The sequence below is a fragment of the Lepidochelys olivacea genome (assembly GCF_965140295.1).
Source record: "Lepidochelys olivacea isolate rLepOli2 genome assembly, chromosome: 2".
NCBI lineage: Eukaryota > Metazoa > Chordata > Testudines > Cheloniidae > Lepidochelys > Lepidochelys olivacea.
Window position 1 is genome coordinate 253,393,861 of NC_140412.1, and position 27,045 is coordinate 253,420,905.

At 41.6% G+C, this 27,045-nt stretch overlaps 1 protein-coding gene across 7 annotated transcripts in view; it reads right to left on the reverse strand.

Annotated features, from left to right (window-relative positions):
• The window catches only part of DPP6 (dipeptidyl peptidase like 6), a 787,036-nt gene that overhangs the window by 119,772 nt on the left and 640,219 nt on the right, over nt 1-27,045 (reverse strand). For all 7 annotated transcript variants that reach the window (XM_084618426.1, XM_084618430.1, XM_084618428.1 and 4 more), the window contains one exon: nt 17,170-17,290. In XM_084618426.1, the coding sequence (XP_084474552.1) occupies nt 17,170-17,290 (121 nt within the window). The remainder of the gene's footprint in view (nt 1-17,169; nt 17,291-27,045) is intronic.

Here is a 27,045-nt window from a genome sequence, read left to right on the forward strand (position 1 = left end):
GCCATTACAATCTTTTAGATGGCTGATTTCCATTTCTTCTAGAAATTTAGTAAAATATAATGGGTTTCTTTTTTCAAATAAACTATATTTCATTTCAAAGAACACTAAACGCTTATTTAGTAGCTTTTCCCTTTCAGTTAATGCAATATTACAAGTTCCCCAAACCTGCAACTAAACCCAAAATTGAGATTATGACTTTGGAATTATTTTTATTTGCTCAATGCATTCTTTTTTCTCCCTGTGTTAACTCCTTCCCTTTCAAGATGTGGACAGTCTGTCCCATTCTCCTTCAATCCTTTTCTCCTTTATTCTCTGTAATATAATTTTTTAAAAACTAATTTCAATTATTTCAAAAATAGTTTAAAAATGACTCATGAAAAGAGCAAGGCCTGAAGCACAAGAGAGAAAGGCAAAGGCACAGAGAGAAAATAATAAAGAGAGGAGTGGAAAGGAATGTGGTAGAAAACCTGTTGCATAGGAGATTTAAAGGTAGACTGGACAAAACATTAGCAAACAATGGCAAGGAGTAAACCTGCACTGTCTTTAATTACTATGATTGCTGTGTGTATTTAAAAATACAATTTCAGATACAAGATGGCACTGATATACTGACATATCACTTAACCCTCACTTTCTGGGAAACTGTTGACACTTCTCAGACTGAAATTAAAATCCTAACTATTCTTAGCCAAAACCCACTTTTTTCTGCTCATACAATCCTAACTATTCTTAGCCAAAACCCACTTTTTTCTGCTCATACATCACAAATTTAAGGCTTAATTGGTTATATTCAACTATGGCAATCCAATTCAAGGCATAATGTCTGCAGGACCATTTCAAGAACACTCAGGGCGAAATTCAGTAAAGCTGGTGGAAGGAGGGTGCTCATTTGTTACTGGTGTCAGCGTTGTACGGAAGCTCTCAGTTTACCCCGTTGATGTAAATTGCACCTCTCTGTGTTAGCTAACCTCCTGAGCTTTGGGAGGACAGGTGCAGCTCCCCCCTCTGCCTTCCCTCAGGGTTTCCACTGAGGGGGTGGAAAGCTTTAACTTGCACTGAAGCTCCACCAATGGAAGGTGTCATTGGGTGCCAGTGAATCAGTGTGCTCACCAGCCACAATGTCTACGCCACCTTCTGCCCAGCCTTGCCCACTTTTCAGGCTGTGCTGGCTTAATTCATGTTCCCTGGTATAAACACAATTGTAACCCCTTGGGTTCAAAAACCAAGACTTTGCCTCTCTTCAGGCAATCACTGAGGTTCTCCCCCCCAGTGATCCCAAGCACTGCCCCCCTTTCCCCTTCCACTGCCTTGGACTGAGGTCCCTGCGACCTCTGTCCCCTGCTCTGTGTCCAGGACTCTGCTTCTCTGAGGCCTTCTGCCTGGCCCTGAGTTCTGGGCCTCGTCCTCTAACATGATTACAGTAAAAAAATAATCTCAGAAAGAGCCACTTTCTTCGAACACTGAACAAGGAACTTAATTAGAATAAGAGGGGGAAAAAACAACAACCCAGCACTGTCTTCTGCTCAGTGCATTTTGTGAAGAGAAATATGTTCTGACATGTGGCGAAGCTATTATGCTGTAGTGAGCTTTTAATACCCTGCTGAATGTATACATGTCAAACAAAGTGGCAGCAGCATTTGATCACACTGCACACTTTTGCCCTGGGCTAGAAATATAAACAGGACTATAACACCTGAACTTTGTGTCCATTTTCTTCTCTGACACATTTACTCCCAGGCATGGATATCACACTGATGGAAATATGCTGTTGCTAACAGAATAGCGATATAATATCATGCATGCTAGAACTGTAACTGCACCTGTCGCATATTTACCTTATTTAGGCCTATGAGCATAGGGCAAGAGGAAATCGTTTGGTGGAGGTAGCTGCATTCATTATGGCTAACTGCATTTACACAAGCATAGAGTGGCTCTGTCTGCAGCACTGCACTCTAGTAGACCAAAACAATGTAGATCTAGACATTGTTTTAGGCCTTAAGCATAACAGTATGCCACAGAATCGTCCAAAGGTAAAACGAGAGCAGCATTTTGTGTTGAAGTGCTCTCAGATATCATTCAAATGGACCATCATTTAGACTTCTCACCACTGGCATCTCAATGCAGCTAGAACTAGAATATCTTTTTTTTTTTTTTTGGGTCCTAAAATGCTCTGTGATCAGAGATGAATGTCCGCTAAATTTCCAGCCATATTAAAAAAAAAAAAGCTAAAACCTCTTGCTTAGTCTGCATAATTTTGCTGAAATGGGAGTGTTGAGGAGAGAATGATCTCCACGTTGGTCAGCATGAGAAATAAGTGCTCCCAGGCTGAATGAAGCAGCATGAGCAGGAAGTGTAACTGGTCACAGTGCACTAAGACCTCACATTGCAGGGCTGAATTAAAGGACCCTGGGCCCTACTCACACTCTATACTGGGCCTTGGGGCCACCGATGCAGTAGAGAAGACATATGGCAAGAGCAGCAGCATAGCCCTCCTTCCACTTCCAAGCAGAGTCAGAGCAATACCTCCAAAGCAGGGAATCAGGTCGGCTCTGGAGGTGGGTATGGGGCCAGGCGGCTTCTTCTTGCTAGTGGCCTCCTGCTGGAGACTGCCTGCAGACATTTCCGCACTGGCTTAACGATCAATGTCACCTGACTCTCGGAGCTGCAGTACTCGCTCTACATCAGTGGACAATAAAAGCTGGTGTGTGAAAACTCCGTTCAGATTTCAGTCCACTCCCAGGTAACCTAAACTATTCTAGTCTGTTCAGAGGTTTACCAATGTGGATGCAGTAGAAGTATATTTCAGTGGTAATTTAAAATGTCCAAGCAGTGGCTGCAGCTTTTACACATAGTTTAGGGCAGAGCCTTTTACATCAGCTTCCACCGAGGATAGTGCTGGATGGAGTCCCTCAGCATTCACAGTAAATGCAATGTGATGGATGGTGGGTTTGGGAGTTAAAAATATGGCTGTGGACTTTTTCGACTACATTCCAGTTACCAATCTTGTGACACAAAACAACCATAAACCTAGTGTAACCAGCCAGTTAAGATGGATTCACAGCCACTCAGTGTCCCCAGAGTGGTACAGTGCAGTCAGATCACATCTGGCCCCTTATACTGGATACTAATCTACATGTTTTAAGACAGCCTCTGAAATGTGTTAGTTCTCTCCTTTCTTCTAATCACTGTTAAACATCAACATAACTTTGCACAAGTGTCCTTTGTAGACTAATATCTACTGATGACTGGAAAACAGCTGGTGTGGAAGCTATGCCATATGGTAGTTACTTATGGCAATATAAACCTAATTGAGCATTGATGGTGATATAATCTCTGGATGCTTTATCTGTTATTTATTGCTGGTGTGTCAGCGAGAGGGCAGCTTCAAGAATCCAGTTCTTCTGGTTGTAGGTAAATGGTAATGAGTCACCTCCATCTCCTCGTTAATGTCACTTTATAGTCACTATAGAAACAAATAACTCCGTGTGGTTTTTGGTACAGATCACTTTGAATAATATACATTCTCTATAACATCCAAACTTCTCAGTCATTTCAATGCCTCCTCTGTTCTGTCTTTTAAAACACAGCAGAGTATGGTTGGAAGCTTAGGAGTTTAGCACAGCAGGAGGAAAGAGTCAATTTCAACTTTGCAGGGCCACACCTGATCCCAAGATGACATACAATAGTAACTTTGCCTTGTACATTTCACAGGTCACTGCCACCTCCGGCTTTCCACTCAAAGAAACTCTGTGACCTGTGAATGTTTTTAGCTTGATATTGGGGACTTCAAGATGTAGCTCTTTAAACTCTACATCGTTGTTTTTAGGTAGCAAGGATAGTGTGTCCAAATTGCATAACCTTGGGCTGACAGATTTTTTTTTCCAACTTCTATCATATTTCTGGATGCTTTTTTGATTTTACAGACTTTACAGTAGAAATGAGCAGGTCAATTCTCTGGTGGACTTCACCCTCTTCAGCAAAATTTTCCGAACTCTCACATGTAGCCTTCACCTATTTTAATTTGGATACATTTATTTTTCTTTTACCCTCTGTAATCCTCTGAGTTGTCACGAGTCTAATTGCAGAGAGGAAGCCATAACACCTTCTAAAATAACCTGAAATAGTTTTCTATACCTAGAAATGCCCCAATTTTATTTATTCCACAGCTAACATGACAAATATGTGTTTTACCCACAAACTCCTGCGGAGGGGTTTGGGGATCAAAGTTTGTTAAAAAAATCAATTTGCAGAAAAAAATCATAAGTGGAAAGCATTTTTCAATGTAAATATTGTATGTTTATAGTGCCACACGTGTATTTTTAAAACACAAACAAATTTCTGGTCCAGTCTGGATACAATTGTTATTCTTCTGCTTTATTACAAGCATCTTCAGATCAAATCATTAACATTACAGGAGGAAAAAATGAAGCTCCTATAATTAAGTGAGTTTACCACAAGGTGGCATGTAACAGTCATACATCTTTTTCTAGGAATAACATCTAAGTTTAAAACATAGACTGTGCAGCTATGCCTATAGTGAACTGAGAACATAAATATTATAACTTGAACAAAGTTTTGTTTATAGTTACACTGGTGCAAAATCCAGAGGAAATCTGCTGACTTCAATGGATTTACTCCAGATTTAGTATGACAGCCAGCAAATCTAGCCGGTAATATTTAAATGTGCTAGTATATTATTTCTTTAATCAAAAACAAAAGCATCAGAAATGTTGAGGACTGTATTCAACTGGGGCTAATAAAAGTGACATTAGAAAGAGATTAAAATCGAACTGAAACCCAAAATAGTCATATTGTGCAACATTAAACATTACATTTTTCAAGAATATTCTTCTTTGACTGTATGAGATGTTAACTAACTTCAAATACCTACAGGTAGGTATATTTTTCACCGTTCAGAGATTAATCTAAATACCATATCTTAGGGAATATTTTTAATTCACTTAAGCATCACAATGGTTATCTACTTGGGTTAACTATTTGCAAACACAGTGGGCTTGATTCTCCTGTTACCCTGGTGTAAACCAGGAGCTAACTCCATTGAAGTTACAATGTAATACTACTGCAAAGGACAAGAGACTCGATCATGGTTTGGGAGTTAAATTCTGTGTTCAGTTACACTATTGTAAATCCACAGGAAATCCACTGAAGTCAGTGGAGTTACTCTAGATTTAAACTGATGTATCTAGGAAGAATTCAGCCTCTTGTATGTGATATGATACATCCTATTTTAATGCCCGGGATGTCCATAATAAGTTTAGTGACCTGCTTAATCAAACAGCTAAACAGACTCTCTTAAATTGCAGCACCTAAAGCAGTCAATGCGAGGTTTGCTTCAAAACATCAAAATACTGGCACTTCTGAATAGCAGCAGCAGTATATGCTGATATTATTTCTGTTATTGCTGCAAATATTTACAACGCTCCTATCACTGTGATATCTATCCACAGTATAAACCATTTATGAAGAGCCAAATATCATGAGAATAAAGAGCACCTACTCCGTGCCTTTCTGCAGTAGCTGACTCATTTTCCTTGAAGAGACCCAAGAGGGAGGGTAATATCTAGATGATTGACTAGGAGAGCCCAACTGGAAAGATTAATTTTATATCTCACCTTGAATGCAGCCAGGCTGAGGCATAGACTGTTTTTGGAGGGACAGAATTCCAGGCAGGAGGGTCTGTCCCCAACAACAACCTTCCTTGATTCCCTTGAGCTGCACTCAAGAGGAAGCTAGCCAAAACACGGCTTCCAAATTAGTTGTCATAACTGGGTACAGTGGAAGGCAGTCTCTGAGATAGCTGGAGTTCACCTGCCTCTCCTCTGCCCCTCCCCAAAAATCCCTGACAGATTTTAGCAATATGCCTTTCAACCTTTCTCAGATTTCTGCCCAAGGTGAGTCTCAAATTGTCACTGGCTGGGTGAGTTCAGAATCAAAGGCTTACTGTTTATTCTTCTGAACTATCCACCTGCAGTGCAAGCTTTCCACCTACAAATCCTCTTAGCCTCGCTCTAAGTGTGACCTATCTGGTTGACCCTTAGTCAAGAGTCTAGCAGGAGAGTCAAAGTCGTTTCTAATACTGTTCTGAATTTTGCTCCCCCACAGGGCTAGTGGGTGCCATGCACTCTCTGGAGGTAACCCTCAAGTGAGTGAGACCCTTGTGCCAGGTTCAGAGCCGTGGCTGGATCTCTAGGTCTAGGTAAAAGAACATGGACAGAATATACCCTTAGAAAAGCTGTTTATTTGGGGAGTTGTATCTCAGGAATCCCTTGGTTAAATTACCCCACATTTGGATCTCTTACCCATACCCCCATGAGGAACACTGAATTCCAAGGCAACCTGAGTAACCATACAGATTTTAGAGCACCGAGAAAAGACATTCTTTAAACAGAAAAGTCTCGTCAACCTTAACTATAGTGGCAAGCCTGGTGAGAAAACACCCTCAGTTCATTGAACAAACTTTGTCATTGCAAGTCCAGCAAAGCTTCTGCTGTATCTGGACTGAGTCTAAGTCAGATGGGTTTCAATCGGTCCTTATCTCTGTCCCATGCTAGGACAGTAAAGGAAAACAGAAAAGGTTATTAGCATAATGCTGACAGAATTTCTACCGCTTGGGGTTCTTTTGGAGACAAAGCCCCAGTCTGAGACCTCAATGAAAGGAAGGAGTGAGCTGTCTCAAAGCAATAATCTTCACTAGGTTCCTTAGTTGAATACCTCTTTACTGGCAGCACTGATGTCTGCGGACTGATCTAGTGATATCAGCATGGACATCTGGCCTCTGTCCATGCCCTGAGGAGATCACTGAATGGCAAATAATGCTGTTTTCATTCCAAAAGTCACTCTTGAAGCCCAAATGATGGGAATCCAAAAAATTAGAGGGTGACAGTTGTAGCTTGAGTTGGCCTGCAACCACTTTCCAAATGACCTTCCTCAGAAAAGGGCTGAAGTTGGTAAGGCTGTTGCTGCCCAGTGCAATTTTTTGAGGAAGGACCAGGTAATAGCATGTTTAAAATTCTTCAGGGCTTTCTATTTTCCATGCAGGCATTCACAGAGTAAATGGCCCAGACAGCCTTCACTGGCTTTGACCAGCTGAGAAGGACAAGGACGCCATCCATCTGATGCAAACTATAATGCATAACTCACCTTGACAACTGAAGTTTACCTCATGCATCAAGTTGAACGAGGAACTTCTGAAGCATCAAGAACCTTTGACTGCATGACTGGATGAAATTTGATTTGTGAAGACTGAGTTGCCTTTTCCCTCCAGTAACAGTATGGTGCATGATGCTTTGGAAAGACTGTCCCAAATCTGATCAATCTTTCCTGAAACAGAATTCTTTACAGTGGGAGGCACCCACCTCAAACTAAATTGCTGCTGTAGTGACATAAACCTAATGATGGTTATGTATCTGACAATGCATGAATAATGCCCCCATACAACATGGGGAAACTTGGATTTAAGCTTTCTAAGAATATCATTCCAGCAGTGCTATATTTTTGCTGCCATAGAGAAAGATGGAAAATGTAGGCTTCCGGCCATGCCCCAACAGTCAACCACTCAATAACCAGCTATAAAACAGTATGGGCTGAATTCTTTGCAACTCCCCTGGAACTAAATTGGCATTATTAAGACAGCCTGACAAAACATCCCTGTTCATTAGGTATCAAATCTCTTGCAATCTGGTGATTCCCAGGTGTGACACATACTCTGTGGCATTATAACTTGGGGATACCTTCAAGCACAAACTCAAAGGACCCAGTGTCATGGTTGCCTCCTTATGCTAGAGGAAGATCTGTGGAATTTCTACATCTCCCACAGTGAAGAGTGCTCTGGATGAGTAAAGACGTTAAGGTATTCAAAAATCTTGCCATTCATTGCTCTTTTGGAACCAATGACTCTAAGCATATATTCTCAAAATGGATTATCTTGCTCCATTTGATATTCCCACAGGGGCTATGTTCTCGTTGTCTCTGGAGCCCTGGCTATTATGGTTCACACACTTTTGACAGACACTCCTTCGGAGAATAATTCATCAGAGATGACTCAGGCTAATTCTTCTTCCTTCACCTGCCCCATCACACTGTGTGGTTACTGTTTATTGGCTATGGTTTACCTTTTAGTGTGAAATATTACAATGTCCATTTTCTTTCTCTGGAGACACCAAGCAGCAATTTTAGGAGTAATTCACTGACAGCTGTCGTCGTACTTGGCTCTTCTTCAACTTCATGCATAAACTGACTATGAAAATTCTCGGTTTCAGGTAAGAGGGACTCATGGTTCTAATATTATGAAGTTAAAAATCACATAGCAGACAAATCAAGATTATATTTTCAGCAGACTCTAATAACTTTCCTGTATCTATCATGCTATCAATGTCAAAATTTTACAAGACTCCTGTATGAATACTTCATTTGACACCAGTCTACATTAAGAAAGGAAAAATGTCTATTTCAGGTACTTAAAATACTAAAACCATGAAAGATGCTGCTCTAGTTTAAAGCCCTCCTCACTGGCTAACATAGTGAGGAGGGCTTTAAACTAGGTTCACCGGGGGAAGGAGACCAAAGCCCTGAGGTAAGTGGGGAAGTGGGATACTGGGAGGAAGCATGAGCAGGAGCGCGTGAGAGGGGAGGGCTCCTGCCTCATACTGAGAAAGAGGGGCGATCAGCGAGTTCTCAAGTACATATACACAAATGCAAGAAGCCTGGGAAACAAGCAGGGAGAACTGGAAGTCCTGGCCAAGTCAAGGAATTTTGATGTGATTGGAATAACAGAGACTTGGTGGGATAACTCACATGATTGGAGTACTGTCATGGATGGATAAGCGCTGTTCAGGAAGGACAGACAGGGCAGAAAAGTTGGGGGAGATGCACTATCTGTAAGGGAGCAGTATGACTGCTCAGAGCTCAAGTATGAAACTGCAGAAAACCTGAGAGTCTCTGGATTAAGTTTAGAAGCATGAGCAACAAGGATGATGTCATGGTGGGAGTCTACTATAGACCACCGGACCAGGGGGATGAGGTGGATGAGGCTTTCTTCCGGCAACTAATAGAAGTTACTAGATCACAGGCCCTGGTTCTCATGGGAGACTTCAATCACCCTGATATCTGCTGGGAGAGCAATACAGGATGTGGAAAAAGCTAATGTACTCAATGCTTTTTTTGCCTGTCTTCACGAACAAGGTCAGCTCCCAGACTACTGCACTGGGCAGCACAGCCTGGGGAGGAGGTGACCAGCCCTCTGTGGAGAAAGAATTGGTTCGGGACTATTTAGAAAAGCTGGATGTGCACAAGTCCATGGGGCCGGATGCGTTGCATCCGAGAGTGCTAAAGGAGTTGGCGGATGTGATTGCAGAGCCATTGGCCGTTATCTTTGAAAACTCATGGCGATCGGGGGAAGTCCCGGACAACTGGAAAAAGGCTAATGTAGTGCCCATCTTTAAAAAAGGGAAGGAGGAAGATCCGGGGAACTACAGGCCAGTCAGCCTGACCTCAGTCCCTGGAAAAATCATGGAGCAGGTCCTCAAGGATTCAATTCTGAAGCACTTAGAGGAGAGGAACGTGATCAGGAACAGTCAGCATGGATTCACCAAGGGCAAGTCATGCCTGACTAATCTAATTGCCTTCTATGACGAGATATCGGGCTCTGTGGATGAAGGGAAAGCAGTGGATGTGTTGTTCCTTGACTTTAGCAAAGCTTTTGACACTGTCTCCCACAGTATTCTTACCAGCAAGTTAAAGTAGTATGGGCTGGATGAATGGACTATAAGGTGGATAGAAAGCTGGCTAGATTGTCGGGCTCAACGGGTAGTAATCAACGGCTCCATGTCTAGTTGGCAGCCGGTATCAAGTGGAGTGCCCCAAGGGTCGGTCCTGGGGCCGGTTTTGTTCAATATCTTCCTTAATGATCTGGAAGATGGTGTGGATTGCACCCTCAGCAAATTTGCAGATGACACTAAACTGGGAGGAGAGGTAGATACGCTGGAGGGTAGGGATAGGATACAGAGCTCCCTAGACAAATTGGAGGATTGGACCAAAAGAAATCTGATGAGGTTCAACAAGGACAAGTGCAGAGTCCTGCACTTAGGACAGAAGAATCCCATGCACCGCTACAGACTAGGGACCGAATGGCTCAGCAGCAGTTCTGCAGAAAAGGACCTTGGGGTTACAGTGGACAAGAAGCTGGATATGAATCAACAGTGTGCCCTTGTTGCCAAGAAGGCCAATGGCATTTTGGGATGTATATGTAGGGGCATTGCCAGCAGATCGAGGGACGTGATTGTTCCCCTCTATTCGACATTGGTGAGGCCTCATCTGGAGTACTATGTCCAGTTTTGGGCCCCACACTACAAGAAGGATGTGGAAAAATTGGAAAGAGTCCCGCGGAGGGCAACAAAAATGATTAGGGGACTGGAACACATGACTTATGAGGAGAGGCTGAGGGAGCTGGGATTGTTTAGCCTGCAGAAGAGAAGAATGAGGGGGGATTTGATAGCTGCTTTCAACTACCTGAAAGGGGGTTCCAAAGAGGATGGATCTAGACTGTTCTCAGTGGTAGCTGATGACAGAACAAGGAGTAATGGTCTCAAGTTGCGGTGGGGGAGATTTAGGTTGGATATTAGAAAAAACTTTTTCACTAGGAGGGTGGTGAAACACTGGAATGTGTTACCTAGGGAGGTGGTGGAATCTCCTTCCTTAGAAGTTTTTAAGGTCAGGCTTGACAAAGCCCTGGCTGGGATGATTTAATTGGGGATCGGTCCTGCTTTGAGCAGGGGGTTGGACTAGATGACCTCCTGAGGTCCCTTCCAACCCTGATATTCTATGATTCAAAGTAAACACTATATGACTTGGCAGATACTGTGAAGGACTGCACCTCTGAGACAACCATACATGATTTACTATACTCTCTAATTTTTGCAAGATGTTGATTAAATTTTGGAGGAAGACTTTTCATAATTACATCCTGCATTGTCCTTTTAAAGTCAGGAAAGGGTGCATACTTACATGGGCAAGATTCTGCCAGCACCTGTGTATAAGCAGTTGCCTCGAGTTCAGGAGGAATTGCATAGATGCATCTGAGGGCAGACATTGGGACTATTTTACAATATCTTGCAGCAAATTTTTGTATGGTTATAAGATATTTAATCTTAATGAGAATGACATCCTGGCCTCTCCCACCAGGTGTCACTGCAAAGTCACATTACAGTATCTAGCAATGATAACATTCGATGCAGACAAACTGTGGATTATGAACCTATGTAAAGGTCACTGCTGAGTAAAATAATCTCTTCTCATTTTTTTTTCTCTCTACTCTGCTAGCCAAAAATAAAATATAATAACAGTTGCTTTGTGTAAAGCTCAACAAAAGAACAGAGGTTCAATTGCAAATTGTGGGTACAAGTATCTTTTACTGTACAAAAGTCTGTAAGAGATTGACATTTAAGATGCTGTTGCTGCCCAGTGCCACAGATATGGTGCTCCCTTTCTCACAATTAAGACAAACACCAATATCCTGGTGTTGTAACCAGAAAATCAGGGCTAGCTTTAAAGTCGAGCCAACACTAATCTGTCTACTTGAGGATGTCAGTTTCTGGATGACAGACTCGCAGGTCAACTTTCTGCTTGATCATCCCCTTTGGCAGCCACACCAGATGGGGAAGAAATCCGCTGGAAAACAAGGTGCCTAAAAATCATAGTCTGTCTGTAATGGGCAGCACTCACCACTTGAGCACCTCCTAGTGGCTGCATGTGGTACTGTAGCTCTCATCTCGTCCCTGGTGCCACCTGCAAGCTGCCAGCTGACCTTAGTGGGTCTTCCCTGGCTTGGGCATCTGGCTGAGTCACAAAGTCAAAATGAATCCCTTCCGGGATATTAAAGAGGCAAAAAATAACAGCCTATTTGCTCTCACTAGGGTCTTCAGCCCTGCCTCTGAGCCCTTTAAATTTGACCCTTTATTCTGGCTCTAAAATAAGGCCTGTCTCCTACCTGGGGTTTATGCCACTTTACCTGTGGCTGGCACAGATACCTGGGCCTGCCCACTACTCTGGGTTCCAACCCAGGGACCATATAAATAGCAGCTACGCACTGCTCGATTTCAGTTTGTTGCTGCTTCTTCTCTGGGCCTCCTCCTATCTTGCCCCATTTATTTCATCCTTACCTCAGGGCTAAGGTACTTTAGTCCTCTCTCCCTGCAAACCCAGCTTAAGCAAATGCAGCCAGAAACACTCTGGTTGTCCCTCGAGATCTGTTGGCCCAGAGAGGAGCACACTTCCTTGCCCTTCTGGTCAACACCAGGAACTGAACTGCTATGGTCCCACAGCTCCTTTTATCTGAGTCTGCTGGGCTCTGATTGGCTGCCTCCCTACGCAGGCTTAGACGACCATCTTCACTGGTCCTTTCCTGGGTCCGGTAGGACTGCAGGGCTTCTTGTATGGAGCTGCAAAGGCCAGGTATACTCTGTCACGCTGCCCTATATATCAACTCACAAAGCAGCTTCTATCACTTTGTGAGGGGCTACTTTCTATATCCAAGGAAATGTACACAAAAACCAAAAAGGAAGTGCTCAGTTTGATGGTATACAAACAGGGTAGACCTAGATAAGAGCCTAAATAAAATCCGTGCCTCCACTCTTGCAGAGCATGGCCAACAAACAAATGAAGTTCATGTTTTAAAGAGGCCCGAGGGAGAGCTCTATGAAGCTTGAAAGCTTGTCCCTTCCACCAACAGAAGTTGGTACATTACCTTGTCTCTTTTAAATACCCTCACGTTCTTCAAGCAGTACGAGGCCACACATCTAGCAGCACAAAGTGACTCCAGCTTCTAGAGAACACTGTGGTTACAGACTGGCTAAAGAAGGCCAGATAGTGATTTTATGATAAACTCCTTTTTGTGCAGCGTAACTTCTCTGGTGGTTTGTATACTGGGCCTGAACTACAGTACTTACACACCACAAACTGTTCGTTACAGGTACTGCAGTAGTGTGTCAGCATGTATTTATTCATAGGCCTTTCTACGGTACTTAGCAACACAGTATTCTCAGCACTTCAGAACAGTTAAGCCCTTTTTAGCCTCACAACATGTGAGGTTGTGAAATATTTTTATCTCTTTGTTTTCAAGTGGGGAAACAGAGGTTCAAGGACGTTACGACTTTTCCAAGGTCACACAGCTCATCTGAGCTAAGAACAGAGTCTAGGTCCCATGACCCCTCATCCTCTGACTTATCAAGACCTCTGGACAGTATCTTCAGGTGTTCAGAATTTTGACAGTTATGAAGAGACATTAATAACAATGGGGGTGAGAATATTAGGTTTTGCTGTCAGAGCGTGTTATAACAAAATGCATGAGTGCAATGCATTCTAAAATTCACTACATTTTTTATGGACGTGTACACTGCTTTTGTCAAAATAGCACTCCATTTCACAGAAAACACTTTCAATCATGCCTCTAGTTACTTTAAATATTATCTTTACATTTCACTGTTTCTAACACACAGACACACACAAACTGACAGTTGTCACGCATAACAAATTACACCATTCTATAGTGGTTACTCATGTATATACATAGCTTGTTTACAGCCCCAGGACTCTCAAGGGGCATCCAACATAGATACCTGGAATGACTCCGTGGATCTGTTCTCTTTCTTCTATGCCATAACTTCATTTTTACATTAGACATGTAAACAGCATGGCAGAAAAAAAGTGATAACAGACTATACCAAAGCACTAGAAATGTTTACTTTAGCTTCATAAAAACCATGCTTAATCTAGCCTTTCATGTTATAGTAATCTATGTATCAGCCCACAACCTTCCAGCTAAATGCACTAAGTAGATTAAGCTGCTACATCAGCTCTGATTGATTTGAAATGTTTTTCACTATATTATCAAGATACAACAGTTCAGCATAAGTACCTTGAAGAAAGTTTTCCCCCTTTGGCAGATTTACAAAAGCAAATGCTTAAAGTGAATCACAATGAATGTCTGCATTTTTATAGGGGGGGGGAAAAAACCCCTTCAAACCCACTCTAAAGCTGCTTTTGCTTCCGGATTTACCAAAACCATCTGATTAATACTAGATGGTACCTATTTTATTGTGACAAAAGCAATCACGTTATGAAGAAAAACGGTCCCTCTGGGGGCTGTCATTTGTATTAACCAGTAGCAGGGACACACCAATAGATGCGGACTACCTGCAAAAGGGTTTTATAATCCTACTCTTTAAATTTGAAATTTGGGAAGTTTTTTGTACTGCATTTGGAGAAGGTACTAAATAGGTCATAAATTGTAACCATCACCCAAATGACTACTCAGTAGAGCCTCAGCTGCTAACATTATCAGAGGTCATAAACATCAGTGACAACAAGAACACAAGAGAAAAGGAGAACACTCTCATTCTTTATGCCAATACTGCAGCCTTCACTGTAGCTCATTCTCTGACTATATGGTGCATATATTTGTACAGATGGAGTGAGAGCTTTGCATTTTTTCAGAATCCACCCCAAGAACTTGCTGAGATGTTAACAGCACAAACAACTATAAATATGGTACTGAACGTCTGGCCTGTCTACACAGGAGAGGTGGGGGAGACATTGCTATAGGAACCTGTGAAAAAGGCAGAGTACTAAGAGATGATCCTGAGATGCAAAATTTAGCTCTTTGCTCAGATTTCAATTAGCTTCACATTCAGGCATGTTTGGATTCATGGTTTTGGTTTGTCTCATTAGAGAAAGGCAGTACTGCAGAGCACATATTAGTAGTGGGAAGGTGGCCGCCATCAGCAGGGATATTACAGCACAGCACAATGCAGGCAGCTAGGGAAACCCTGGCTGCACTGAAACTGATGTTAAAATTCGCATTGACTTCAACAGGGTCAGGATTTCACTCCTGGACTCCAACTTCCACTGGTCTTGGTGATTCCTTTAGTACTATTGAGCTCCTAACTTCCTCTGGACTTCCCACCCAACCCACATTCAGTGTGCCTATAGGGCTCCTGAGCTCCACAGACTTGCCCTGGGCACACCAGATCCTTTAGCCCTCCTGCTTGCTTACTATCCATTTGGTTTCACCCAGTCATCAATTCTCTGGTCCCCAGCAATCAATATCTTGATTCCTACTTCCAGCCCCAGCGTTGCCTCCTACATACTTTTTAAATCTGTAGAACCCAGTGGAGATCACATCAGGCTCATGGGAAGACGGGAATCAAGGTAGGAAGCCTGGGGGATGCTGCAATGTGGAAGGGAGCTCACTTATGGAGACCAGCTGGGAACCATCCAGAGCTCCTAAGATGCACAGAGCGCTCTGCTCCCTGGTTCTTCTGCTCACAATTCCCTGAGGAGTGTGGGGCCTATGGGCTAGACCAGAGAGACAGGTCTGCAAAACTCAGATTCTGAACTCCACCTCAAAACTTGCAGGTGTTTCTACCTAGGGTTTTGCTCTGGACCCTTCTCTACCCTTTTCGTGGGGACTGGTCACTCTATTATTCAAATATAAACTGTTTTCAGTCACATAGTCTGTGACACTGTTAGCATCACAGACAAAAGGCTTAAGTATGATCATCATATAACAATGAAATTATCAAGAAACAAATGGATACTGTGGATCTGATTCTGTAACCCTTACTCCCATTGAGTTGCACTTTCAGTGGGGTTACTTATTTTGTATGTGCTATTCAGTGTAAGGGAAGCAGAATCAGGCCCTGTATATTTACATTGTATTCAATCACAGAATCATTTATTTTATCAGTAAATTAACACAGCTTTAACAAGAAATTTTTTATAAAGGACAAAACTGAAAATCAATGTCATGTAAGAAGTAACCCGAGCAATCCATTAATTGAATAAAAACGTGTGTCAGCATAACATCAGCATCACTGTATGCTAGCTTGATCACTTGGAGTTCACTGACATGATAAACTCCTTCTGTCAGCATTATGCCCTGTACGCAGCGCACTTTGAGAAGACCTTATGTACTAAATGCTGTTTATCAGCAAAACAGAGATACTGATATGTACACTTGACCTTCAGAGTCGCAACAAGGAAACCTCATCTCTTTAGGAAAAATTAGATTAAATCAGCATTTTGCAACAACCCATCAGCCACTCTGACTAACTGCAAAATGCTTTACAGGGAAAATGTTCCATGCAGTGTCATTGCAGCCATGTTTATCTTCAGGTATTAGAGAGACACAGAGCTCTGTGTAAGCTCGAAAGCTTGTCTCTCTCACCAACAGAATAAAAGATATCACCTTGTCTCATTACAGGGAAAATGTTAACGGTTAAGTATTCTGTGATGCATAAGTATTTCAGCTTCAACATATATTTAATCATCAAAAACAATGACAAACAGGTAGCAAACACTTCCATGACATGTGCATACAATTTAGGGCCCCGAGTCTTTGGGAGTGATGACTGAAAAACAGCTGGTTTTAGTTTTCTGGTTCTTGAGGCCAGTTCCTTACCAGCCTTAACTCTGGCACAAGGTAGAATAGCCTAGGGGTTGCTCTACACTATGCCAGCTAGCAGTGGCACACAAGGGGACATCTGCCAACTGAGAATAGCAGGCGTGCAACATTGTATTAGCTATGGCCCTCCTGCCCTTATGGGACCATTAGGTGGAGTAGGAGTCAACTGCACTGGCTCTGTGCCAGCTGAGGACTTCCCCATGCCAAGGAAATTCTCAGCTACCTAGATCTGCACAGCTTCCAGCTTCTTTGTGCTACCTGGTCTGGTACAAAAGGGCCAGAGCACCTGGTTCTAGAAATCTAAACCAGAGGTTTTTTGTTAACTTCTTACCCTTATCCCCCAACCCCTTCCCCACACACACGTTTGTCACTTACTGTGATTAGAAAATAAGCACGTCTGATGGAAACCTTGAGTTATTGCAGGTGTCATTATGTAATGAAGCTGTTCTGTTCATTAACACCCTGTGATTTGTCACCCTTGAAACAGGGGGGGAAGCCCTGGAAAATACAATTCTTACATCCTCTCACATTATTCCCAGTTCAGCACTTCAGTTAACTGTTGGAACAGCTGAAATTCCAACTAATGGGCCACAGTCCTGAGAAGTCAAATGTTTCACTTCTAATTTTACCCCATACTACAAATCTAGAGCTTAAACTCATAACTAACTGCAGCCTTCAATATTGTGTCCTACCTTCATATAGCCAGTCGCTGAGGCCATTGAAAATAACACCTTCCTTTCCAGTGGAGACCACTCGGATGGCTTGTTTCCCCACATGAGCACAGTAATAGATGTTATTCTCAAACATAAATATCTAATTTGAAGGGAAAAGGAAAAGAAAACACTGGTAAGCAGGGAGTCCATTATAAAACAGTGCATTGCTTTCACAACAATCAGCAGTACATGGTGATAGATCACATTTCTACAGAAACTTTTAACAAAAAAGGATCCCAAAGCCTTTTATCAAGTATATTGCTAGCTCCTCAGCTGATTTAAGTTGGTATAGTTCCATTGACTTTAACAGAACCCGTTAAAGTATTTCTTCACTCATTACTAAAACATTGTTATCACTTTAGATAATGAAATATGGCAGTTAAACAGCAATGATCTGCAGCTTAAGGGCAAGAAGTGAAAAATACCATATCCTCCTAGTAGTTTCTGAAACATGGAGCATAGATCACTGATGGTCTGAAGAACGTTTGCTGTGTGGAGACCTTGCTGGTCATAGAAGGCTGGTTCTCCTTGTCTGTAGAAGAATGTGTTTCCTTAAAAGATAGCTGATGGTGTATTAAATACTTTTTTAATAGTGATTTCAATGCAAGGTCTGGCTGTAGATGCTACAAGAATGACATGTCCTCCTGAATAGGAGGGGAAGTGGGCTGAGTGACTACTAGTGGCTTGGAAGGTGGCCCTCAAGACAATTTAGATTCTCTATTAACATGTGGCCCATATTGAAAGGGCTGCGAAATCTCCTGCCACACCCTATTGAAATTACTGGGTAATTTTAAATTGTTGGAAGATAATTACCCAAACTGAAATTTGGCCAGGATATGAACATTAATATGCATACTCTTGAGACAGGTGACAGGGGATCCTTAATTCATAGATTCCAAGGCCAGAATGGACCACTGTGATCATCTAGTCTGTCCTCCTATAATGACAATGACTGGTCAGGACCAAAGGGCCTGACCTTGGAAACCTTTACTCACACAGGTAGCGCTACTCACTCAGTGGAACTATCTGCATGAGTAAAGACTACTGGCATGAGTAAAGGTTGCAGCATCACACCTCAAGGGTTTATGAACAGTCAAGAACTCAAGCCTACAGCTAGGCTCCTAACTAAGTATCTGGTTTGCAAAGTACCAAGTACCCACAGATCCTGCTTAAGTCAACAGAAACTGGTGGATGCTGGGCTCTTCTGAAAATTAGGCCTCTTATTTAGGTGTTTAAATATGGACGTAAGAGCAAAACTGTAAACACACATTCTTGAAAATCTTGGTCCTTGGCCTCAATCTTTGTCCTTATCTCTGGCTAAACACTGTTTCCTGTATCACTGTCACATGCAATAAAGGGATGGTTTTTTGGGGTGGGGGGGTGGGGTTGTTTTCTCTGTAGCAAGTTTCATCCTTTTAAAAATAACATCTTGCTTTGAAAAATACTATTAAACTTCATTCTACCAGGCTGCAGAGATGCAAGGCACAGAAGTATCAGCAAAGCAATTCAGTTGGATAGACAAATTGTTAATGACATTTAATGGATGTTTAAGGTAGGATTTTTATACATTTAATGCTATTGGAACAAATGTTAAGTATCTTTTCCACGATACAAGAATGCAATTTCTTACACTGTACTTATGAAAAGGTAGAACTGGAAAAAATATTTGCTTTCAATTCATGTTTCACATCCTATTACAGTAGTGTTTCAACCAGAGATGAGTTACAAAGCTGCCAAAAGCAAGTATAGATCCAAATTTAATTTCAGCAGCTGTTATGGTGAATTTGCCTGGGGTAAAAAGTAGAACTAAAACTGTAACTTGTTTTATTCTTTTTCAGCCTACATGAGTTTTTGAGCTAAAAAGAGCTGCATCCAATTAATGTATTCTGAAAGTAAAAATATGCTGTGACAGATATTAAATTCTCCTCTCTCTCCTGCCTTTATTTTTATTTTTAGTATGCAGATAAAACAAATGAGAGGTCCTGTGCATAGACTGTTATATTAACTAACAATTTTGCATATGCTGAAGTTTAGATGCACACAAAAAGTCAGGACTAAGCAGAATAACATACTGTAAGAAGAATACTGGATTTTTCTTTTACACTTCTAAAACCAGCACTCTCCCTCGTGGATGAAATTAAAAAAAAAATCAAAGTGATGCTGTGGTCACGAAAACTGAACACAAATCAAACTCTAAGCCACATAGAACCAGGGTACCTGATTATGATCATATCGCCATCGGTATAAATCCATTCACTGACTTCAGTGAAGCTACTCTTGACTTACAGAGTCAAGCCCAGAGGTGTCCAAACTTTGCTCAGACACACTGTAAACTAGCAAGGAGCCCAAACGACTACAGCTAATTTGCATTAAAGAGAGCAAATTGTGGCCACTGTGCGTGTGTGTGGGCAGGAGGTCTGTGACTTCATCTGTCAAATAACTAGCACATCGTGGGTGCTACTGCAACCTAAGGAATATTAATAATGAAAAATGTTGTTGCACAGAATTTATATCGGCCTTAGGGGTGTGGCAACTCCTGTAGGTTCTGCAGTCCCAGTGGCAGAGGTAGCGGGTTCAGGGCAGGGTACGTTGTGGGTGTTGTACAAATTCCCTTCCTTCACTCAACCTGCTCCACAATTCCCTTATGTGTAGGAGTGGTTCTTTAAAAAATTATATTGCTCTCCACAATAGGCCTAGCTCTCTCCAGGATAGGTCAGCTTCTAGCAACTCCCAATCTCTGCTGTGAGAGAGGCAGGACAGTCCAGTAATTATGCTACTAGCCTAGGATTTGAGACACATGGATTCAATTCCCTGCTCCACCACAGACTTCTAGTGCGACCTCGGGGAAGTCAATCTCTTTGTGCCTCAGTTCCCCATCTGTAAAATGGGGATAACAGCCCTTCCCTACCTCACAGGAGTGTTGTGAGGATAAATGCATTAAAGACTGTGAGGTGCTCAGATACTAAGGTAATAGGGGCCACATAAGTACTTAAGATAGATAAACGCATTCATAGTTGTCTAGGATTTCGGTGATGTTGTAAGTACCAAAGACACAGGGCAGTGCACCATTAATGGTTAGTATTATGGCTATTTATTTAGATTGTGGTAGCATAAACATTGCACTAGGTTATATCCAAACCTAGATGAAGACACTTCTGAACAGAAGAGCCTCCCAAAAGGGAAAGGGTCAGATTACAACTGGCCAACACCTTCTCTTCCCAGTGACAGGAGAGGATGGGGGTTCCCCCAGACTCCCAGCTCTTATGCATTCAGGTGAAGTTATTGGTTTACACACCCATGTTTAGACACCCATGTTTGAAAATTTTGGCCTTAGATTTTGACTGTTAGGCCCACCCCAACTCTTACAGAAGTTAATAGGAGTTTTTCCAGTCACGTCAAAGGGAGATGGATCAGGTACTTGCAGACTTACAATGCTACATTCCCAGACAACATCCTCCTTTCTTTGGTATGATGAATAGTAATGAACACAGTATATTCTGGGGGCCTTGTCACTGTATAGAAAGATTCCATTTAGTCCCCTCTAGTTGAGATTTATTATTCTTTTCTGCAAAGATCATCCAATCAAGCATTCAGATTAGAAGAAATTATTCAAGTGATGCAACATAACATGTTCCTTGCTCGGAGTTTCACAGCAATTGAAACAGAAGGGCTTGTCATACTTTGTATGTTATTTACCTTTAAACAAATCTACAGGAAAAGTAAACAAAGCCGAGTAGCAATATGCTTATATTTCTTCACTTCTTGCATCTTTCAGAGCTTTGCTACACTAATCAGTGTGCACACTGCACCAGAGAGCTGCAATGGAAAACGAATACGGTATTTTTACTTTAAAGTAATTTCCATATAATTCAGAGCCAAACTGCAGCACCTCATAGAGAGTTTAAAATTATCCTCTTAACTACAGTGCCTTGTACCCTGAAAATGTCAACCATAATCAAGATAAAACATAACTGAAGCAGCACATAGAAGACTTCTGTGTAATGTAGTTTATAAATTAAGAAAAAGCTTTTGAACTTTCACTATCCATCAAAAAGAAATGTCTTTACGTTACTCCATATCCCAGGTTACAGAGATATTAGATGATTTTATGAAATACCATTACAATATTTTCAATTTTTTTACATTAGAAGAGAAATATATCGAAAATAACCAGATTCCTTTGAATTAGTCAGTACATGATGAGAATTATTTGTAAAACAACATTTTATGGACATTAATTCCACACTATTTTATGCTTACTTTATAAAGTAGTATATTTCAACTCTAACATAATGCATGGAAATTAGATGGTTTGATTTGACTCCCACTGAGTTCAATGGGAGTAGACTCAAGCACTAAATTTACTGGTGCCCTTTCCTTTTTCTGTGTAAACTCAACTGCAGTGGGATTTACGTGTATGCATTAAATGCATTATTATCCATCTTTTTACTGTGGATAGTCTATGGAAACTGTCACAGTGGTAAAAAAAAGCAGGCAAAATGTTAAGATGTATAATTAATGGCATGGAAAATAAAGCAGAACATATTATAATATTATTAACATGCTTCCATTTGGAATACTGCAATCCATTCTGGTCAACTTATTCCCCAAAAGAAAATAGCAGAAACAGAGGGGGTTCATAGACATGCAGCATGAATAGAGGCAATTAAAAACTTCCATACATGGACAGACTGAAAAGACTGGGGCAGTTTGCTCTAGAATGGAGAAGAACAATGGGTTGGGACAAAATAAAGATCCACAAACTAACAAATAATGAGGCGTCTTTGTGGCACCTAGAGACTAACAAATTTATTTGGGCATACCGCTTTTGTGGGCTAGAATCTACTTCATCAGATGTATGGAGTGGAAAATACAGGAGCAGGTATAAATACATGAAAAGATGGGAGCGTGGTAAACAGGGTAGACAGGTGAACAAATGGTGCAGAGGTGGTAGACAGAGCACTGCTATTCTCCCCTTTTCAAGAACAAGAGGACATTAAATGAAACTGAGAGGAAAAAAAATTTAAAATGGATAAAATGATTCCCCTCCCCATGTATAATTAACCTATGAAACTCACTGGCACAGGTATCAAAGACATGAAAATCCTCTCAGAGCAGGGTTCAAAGAATTGGGCCTCTATTTATACAGATAAAAATATTCACAGATACTATAATAAGGATTTTTTTTAAAAAAATGCCAAGGGTGGAATCCTGGCTCTGCTGTAGTCAATGGGATTTTTGCCATTGACTTCAATGGGAACAGGATTTACCCCAAAAGTTCTGGAAGGGATAAAATCCTTCCCTCATCTAGGCATCAGTATACCAGTAAACCACTACCTGATATAAACTGGGAGAAACTATTGCTATGGGCAGTTTATTCCAGAACTGCCTATTGCAGGATTTCTTGCACTTTCCTCTGAGGCATCTGATGCTGGGCACAGTTGCAGACAAAATATTGGGCTAGATCAGTGGTTTTCAACCCCTGGAGGTCTGCAGACTCTGCCTAAGATTTCCAAAAGAGTCTGTACCTCCATTCAAAATTTTTTAGGGGTCCGCAAATGAAAAAAGGTTGAAAACCATTGGGCTGGAATAGATGACCAGTCTGATCCAGTATGAAAACTCTGGTAGTTTTCCAATGAGATAAGATTAGGCCATCTCTTCCTTCCTGCCTCAGGAAAAAGGGTGCCAAAAAGTAGCAAAAGTCTATAGCACAGGAAGATCTATAAGAAGCATACACTCTCAGATCTAAGCCCTTTAAAAAGTATTACTGTTTAAACTAACTGCAACAAAATTGCCTGATTCATTTAAAATACATCAGGGCTTCTTCATGAACATGGCTATGGAAAACTCCGTTTTTTAATATTTCTGCGGTCATTCTCAGGCTTCTAAGTGCACTTTCTCTGGCTGAACTGGACCTACCATGGTATTAACAATATTAAGCTTTAGTAATGAAAACAGTGGAATAATTAGAACTTTTTGAATATGCGACATTCTATGAACCTACTGATAAGAATCTCTTTAATGTAACGTACCAGCCAGTGCTGAGCAGTGCTGTTTCATAACCTGTCTCTTTTTATAGCACTACAATCCCTGCTCCTTGTCAAAAAAAACCCAACACAGGTGAGTGTATTTCCAATTTCCTCACAAGACGACAGAAAAATGTATTTACTCCCATGTATTTTTTACTGCTTCTATTTATTTTCCAATTTGAGGGCAGGATTCTAAGTTGATGTTCTGTTTCCCCTATAATTTCCAGCATTTATAGCCTGTCAACTGAATGAGCAACATTACCCAAATTTATCGCCACCAAGCACAAGCCTGGTGTTCTGGCTCTTTATAGCATTATATTATTGACATTGTTACAGGGGACTTTTCATACAAGTTAGAGGGTACCTCCTGTGGCATTTTAAGCTTCTTGTTCTCCTTTTTTATTTCTCTCCGTGTGCCTCATATCTGTGCTCATCCTGCGTTTGGACGAGAACCATCCCCACACAGGAGCCCACTGACTTCAACAGGTCTCTGTCCAGTTTAAGCATCTGCCCAGACAGATCCAACTGAAGGATCAGGGTTTTAGTCCTGATCACATGCTTGGGCTTTGACATTATTGAGAGTACCAAACAGATCTAACTTCTTGGTATTTCTGATATTTTAAAATTGAATACCATCTCAAATCAGCCCCCAAATGCCAATACATTGAAAAGACTTTGAACTAAGAGGTCCCATGGATAGTCAAGGGAAATGTATAAGCAAGTCAGCATTCTGCCCTACATCTAGACTTCGCTAGTTCCATTGCACTCTCTCTTGGTTTTAGCATTAATGACTCATTTTTCCCCCTAAAGAACTCTTTTTTAAAACTGGCAAACTAGTTTGCATGAGGGAGTCTTCTAGCACAGTACTTCTCAAGCTATCTGATGTGGGGGACCAGCAATTTTTTTTCCAATGTGCATGCAGACCAGCAGCCAATGGCTCGTGGACCGGCACTGGTCCATGGACCACCACTTTGAGGAGCACTGTTCTAGCAGAATAAACAACAAATTACTCTGTGGACTCTGCTCTATATATGGAATGCTCACACAAATTCCATAGAGGCGGTGAAAGTTTCAGCACATATAGGCTGCGTTGTCATGATCATTTATTATTTGCATTGTGGTAGCACTAGAGGCCAGAGCCAAGATCGGGGCCCCACAGTGCTAATTGTTGTGCAAACACAGAGAAAGACACAGCCCCCACCCCAAAGAGCTTACACTCTAAATAGACAGACAAAAGATAGAAGGAAGGAAGTACTATTAGTCCCATTTTATCGATGGGGGAACTGAGGCACAGAGAGTTTAATAGACTTGCCCAAGGTCACCCAGGAATTCTGTGCAGAGCCAGGAATTACACCTGCATCTCCTGATTCCCAATCCAATGCCTTAATCACAAAATCAGCCTTCCTATAGTTATTATGTCACAATGATTAAACAATTAAGATTGGAAGTCAGGAGATTCAAATTTTAAACGCTGCTCTCCTCTGAACTACCAGTTTGACCTTGGGCAAATAACTTAAAAGGCCAAATCAACTTCAAAATTACACTTCTGCCTGAAAATATTTTACCTACTACTGTCACAAAGAACACCTTCAATAAAATCATTGTAACTAAAATAATTTTTAAAGTTTCTTTGTTCCACACATTTGGCGGCAGTCTGTTTTTACTGTTCTGTCAGTTACACATGTGAGCAATCCCACAATTTGATATTGAACAAGGCTTCATCAAAACCCATAGGAACACAGGACTGGAAGGGACTCCAGGATCATCGAGACCAGTTCCAGCTATCGCAGGCAACCCTGTCACATAAAAACTAGTTACGTTGTTTACCCCCACTACTGTTGGGAGGCTATTCAAGAGCCTTGCTCCTCTAATAGTTAGATGTCTTCTTATAATGACCAGCCTAAATTTATTCATGGCCCATCTATGTTGGTGCCAGCGTTGTCCTTTAGCTGACACAGCTCGTCTCCTTCCCTTGTGTTTACCCCCTCCTCCAATGTACTTATAGGGAGCAATTCTGGCACTGGCCACTGTTGTGAGACAGGATACTGGGCTAGAGGAACCTTTGGTCTGATCCAGTATGGCCATTCTTATGTTCTTAATCAGATCCCCTCTCAGCCTTCAATTTGCCAGACTAAATAAACCAAGCTCTTTTAGTTTCCTCTCATAAAATAGGCTCTCCATTCCCCTGATCATCCTAGTAACCCTTCTTGCACCTGTTCCAGTTTGAATTACTCTTTCTTAAACATGGGTGACCAGAACTGTACACAGTATTCCAGATCAGGTCTTACCAGTGCCTTAGAGTGGTATCAAGACGTCTCTATCTCTACTGGAAATAACTTACCTAATACATCACAGGAAACACTTCAGCATTTTCTGTTAACTTATTTTAGCCAACCATATCAGAGCAAAAATGTTAGGGCCTCTGAGGTTTTTGAGTTCAACTGTGTAACTGTTATGTACTTATTTATATATGGTCTCCCTCACTGCAGCATCTGAAGGCCATTCAAACATTAACAGATATATCCTCACATACCCCTCTCCTAGAAGGTAGGGAAATATTATCCCCTTTACGCACACTAAGTGACTTGCCCTAAGTCATCCAGGAAATCCGTGGCAGAGCCACGTCTTGGGCCAGGTCCTTATCTTCATAGACACTTAACCTAACTATCTGACTCTCTTATTTCTGCAAAGCTGGGGCCTGAACCTGCTTGCACTGAACTCCATGGATGTTTTGCCACTGAGTTCAGCTGGAGCAAGATTGGGTCCCATGGCTGCATATCAAGAACAGGCGGTCTCGAGATTTCTAGTACTTCCCACTTCCAGTCAAATACTCTGACGATAGCCTGCCTCGGGTATTTTGGCTTTTCCACTCCTGAATGAAACCTGGAAGCACAGGATACATCGACACTGCAGTTAAAAACCCATGGCTGACTTGGAGGCAAGAAGCTCTGGCTAACGGGCTGTTTAAGTGTGGTATAGATGTTCAGGCTTGAGCTGGAGCCCAGGCTCTAGGATGCTGTGATGTGAGAGGGTCCCAGGGCTCGGGCTACAAGTCGAGCCCGAACAGCTACATTGTGATTAAACAATCCCTTAGCCCACGCCTCACATGCCTGAGTCAGCTGGCACGGGCCAGCCCCGGGTATCCAATTGCAGTGTAGACGTATCTACAGAGGCCCATGAAAATGAACAACAAAGAGAAAAAGGTCCTTGCTATTTTGTTTTGGTGACAGATTTAGAGTTTGCCCATCATTGCCCATAACACACCTTGAGGCACATCAGAGAATCACGGGTGCTTTTACTTTGGGGTACAAAAGAAATCTTACAAATATTGTACCGAAAATGTCTTGTCACTTTGCCTTTACTAGTCTCCCATCAAAGACAGCATTATAAACCTATATGATCAACTAGCAATCAGTTGTAAAGCCTGTTGCTGATTGAGTATGCATTATTTAATGAGCACTTCACTGATGTATCTTTTCTTCTGGATCTACAAAACAATCCAACCTTTGATGTTCAGCTGACTTCTATTAATACATTCTGCTGCTGGTGTTGTTCTTTATGCATTTGACACAATTATGCCAGATCTTATCATTTCTTCAGACAGATTACAACAAAATTGTAACATTGGTTTTCACTGACAAAATTCAATACTAATGAGCATGACTTTTGCTGACACCTAGCATTTCCAATTAGCTTTTCAAGATTGCTGTTTAAATTTGACAGCCGGGGTGGGGGGGGGGGGAATAAGTTTTGAAAATGGAGGTAAGACATCACAGCTCCAGAAATTATTATTATTAATTTTTTTTTTTTTTTTTACCAAAATGGT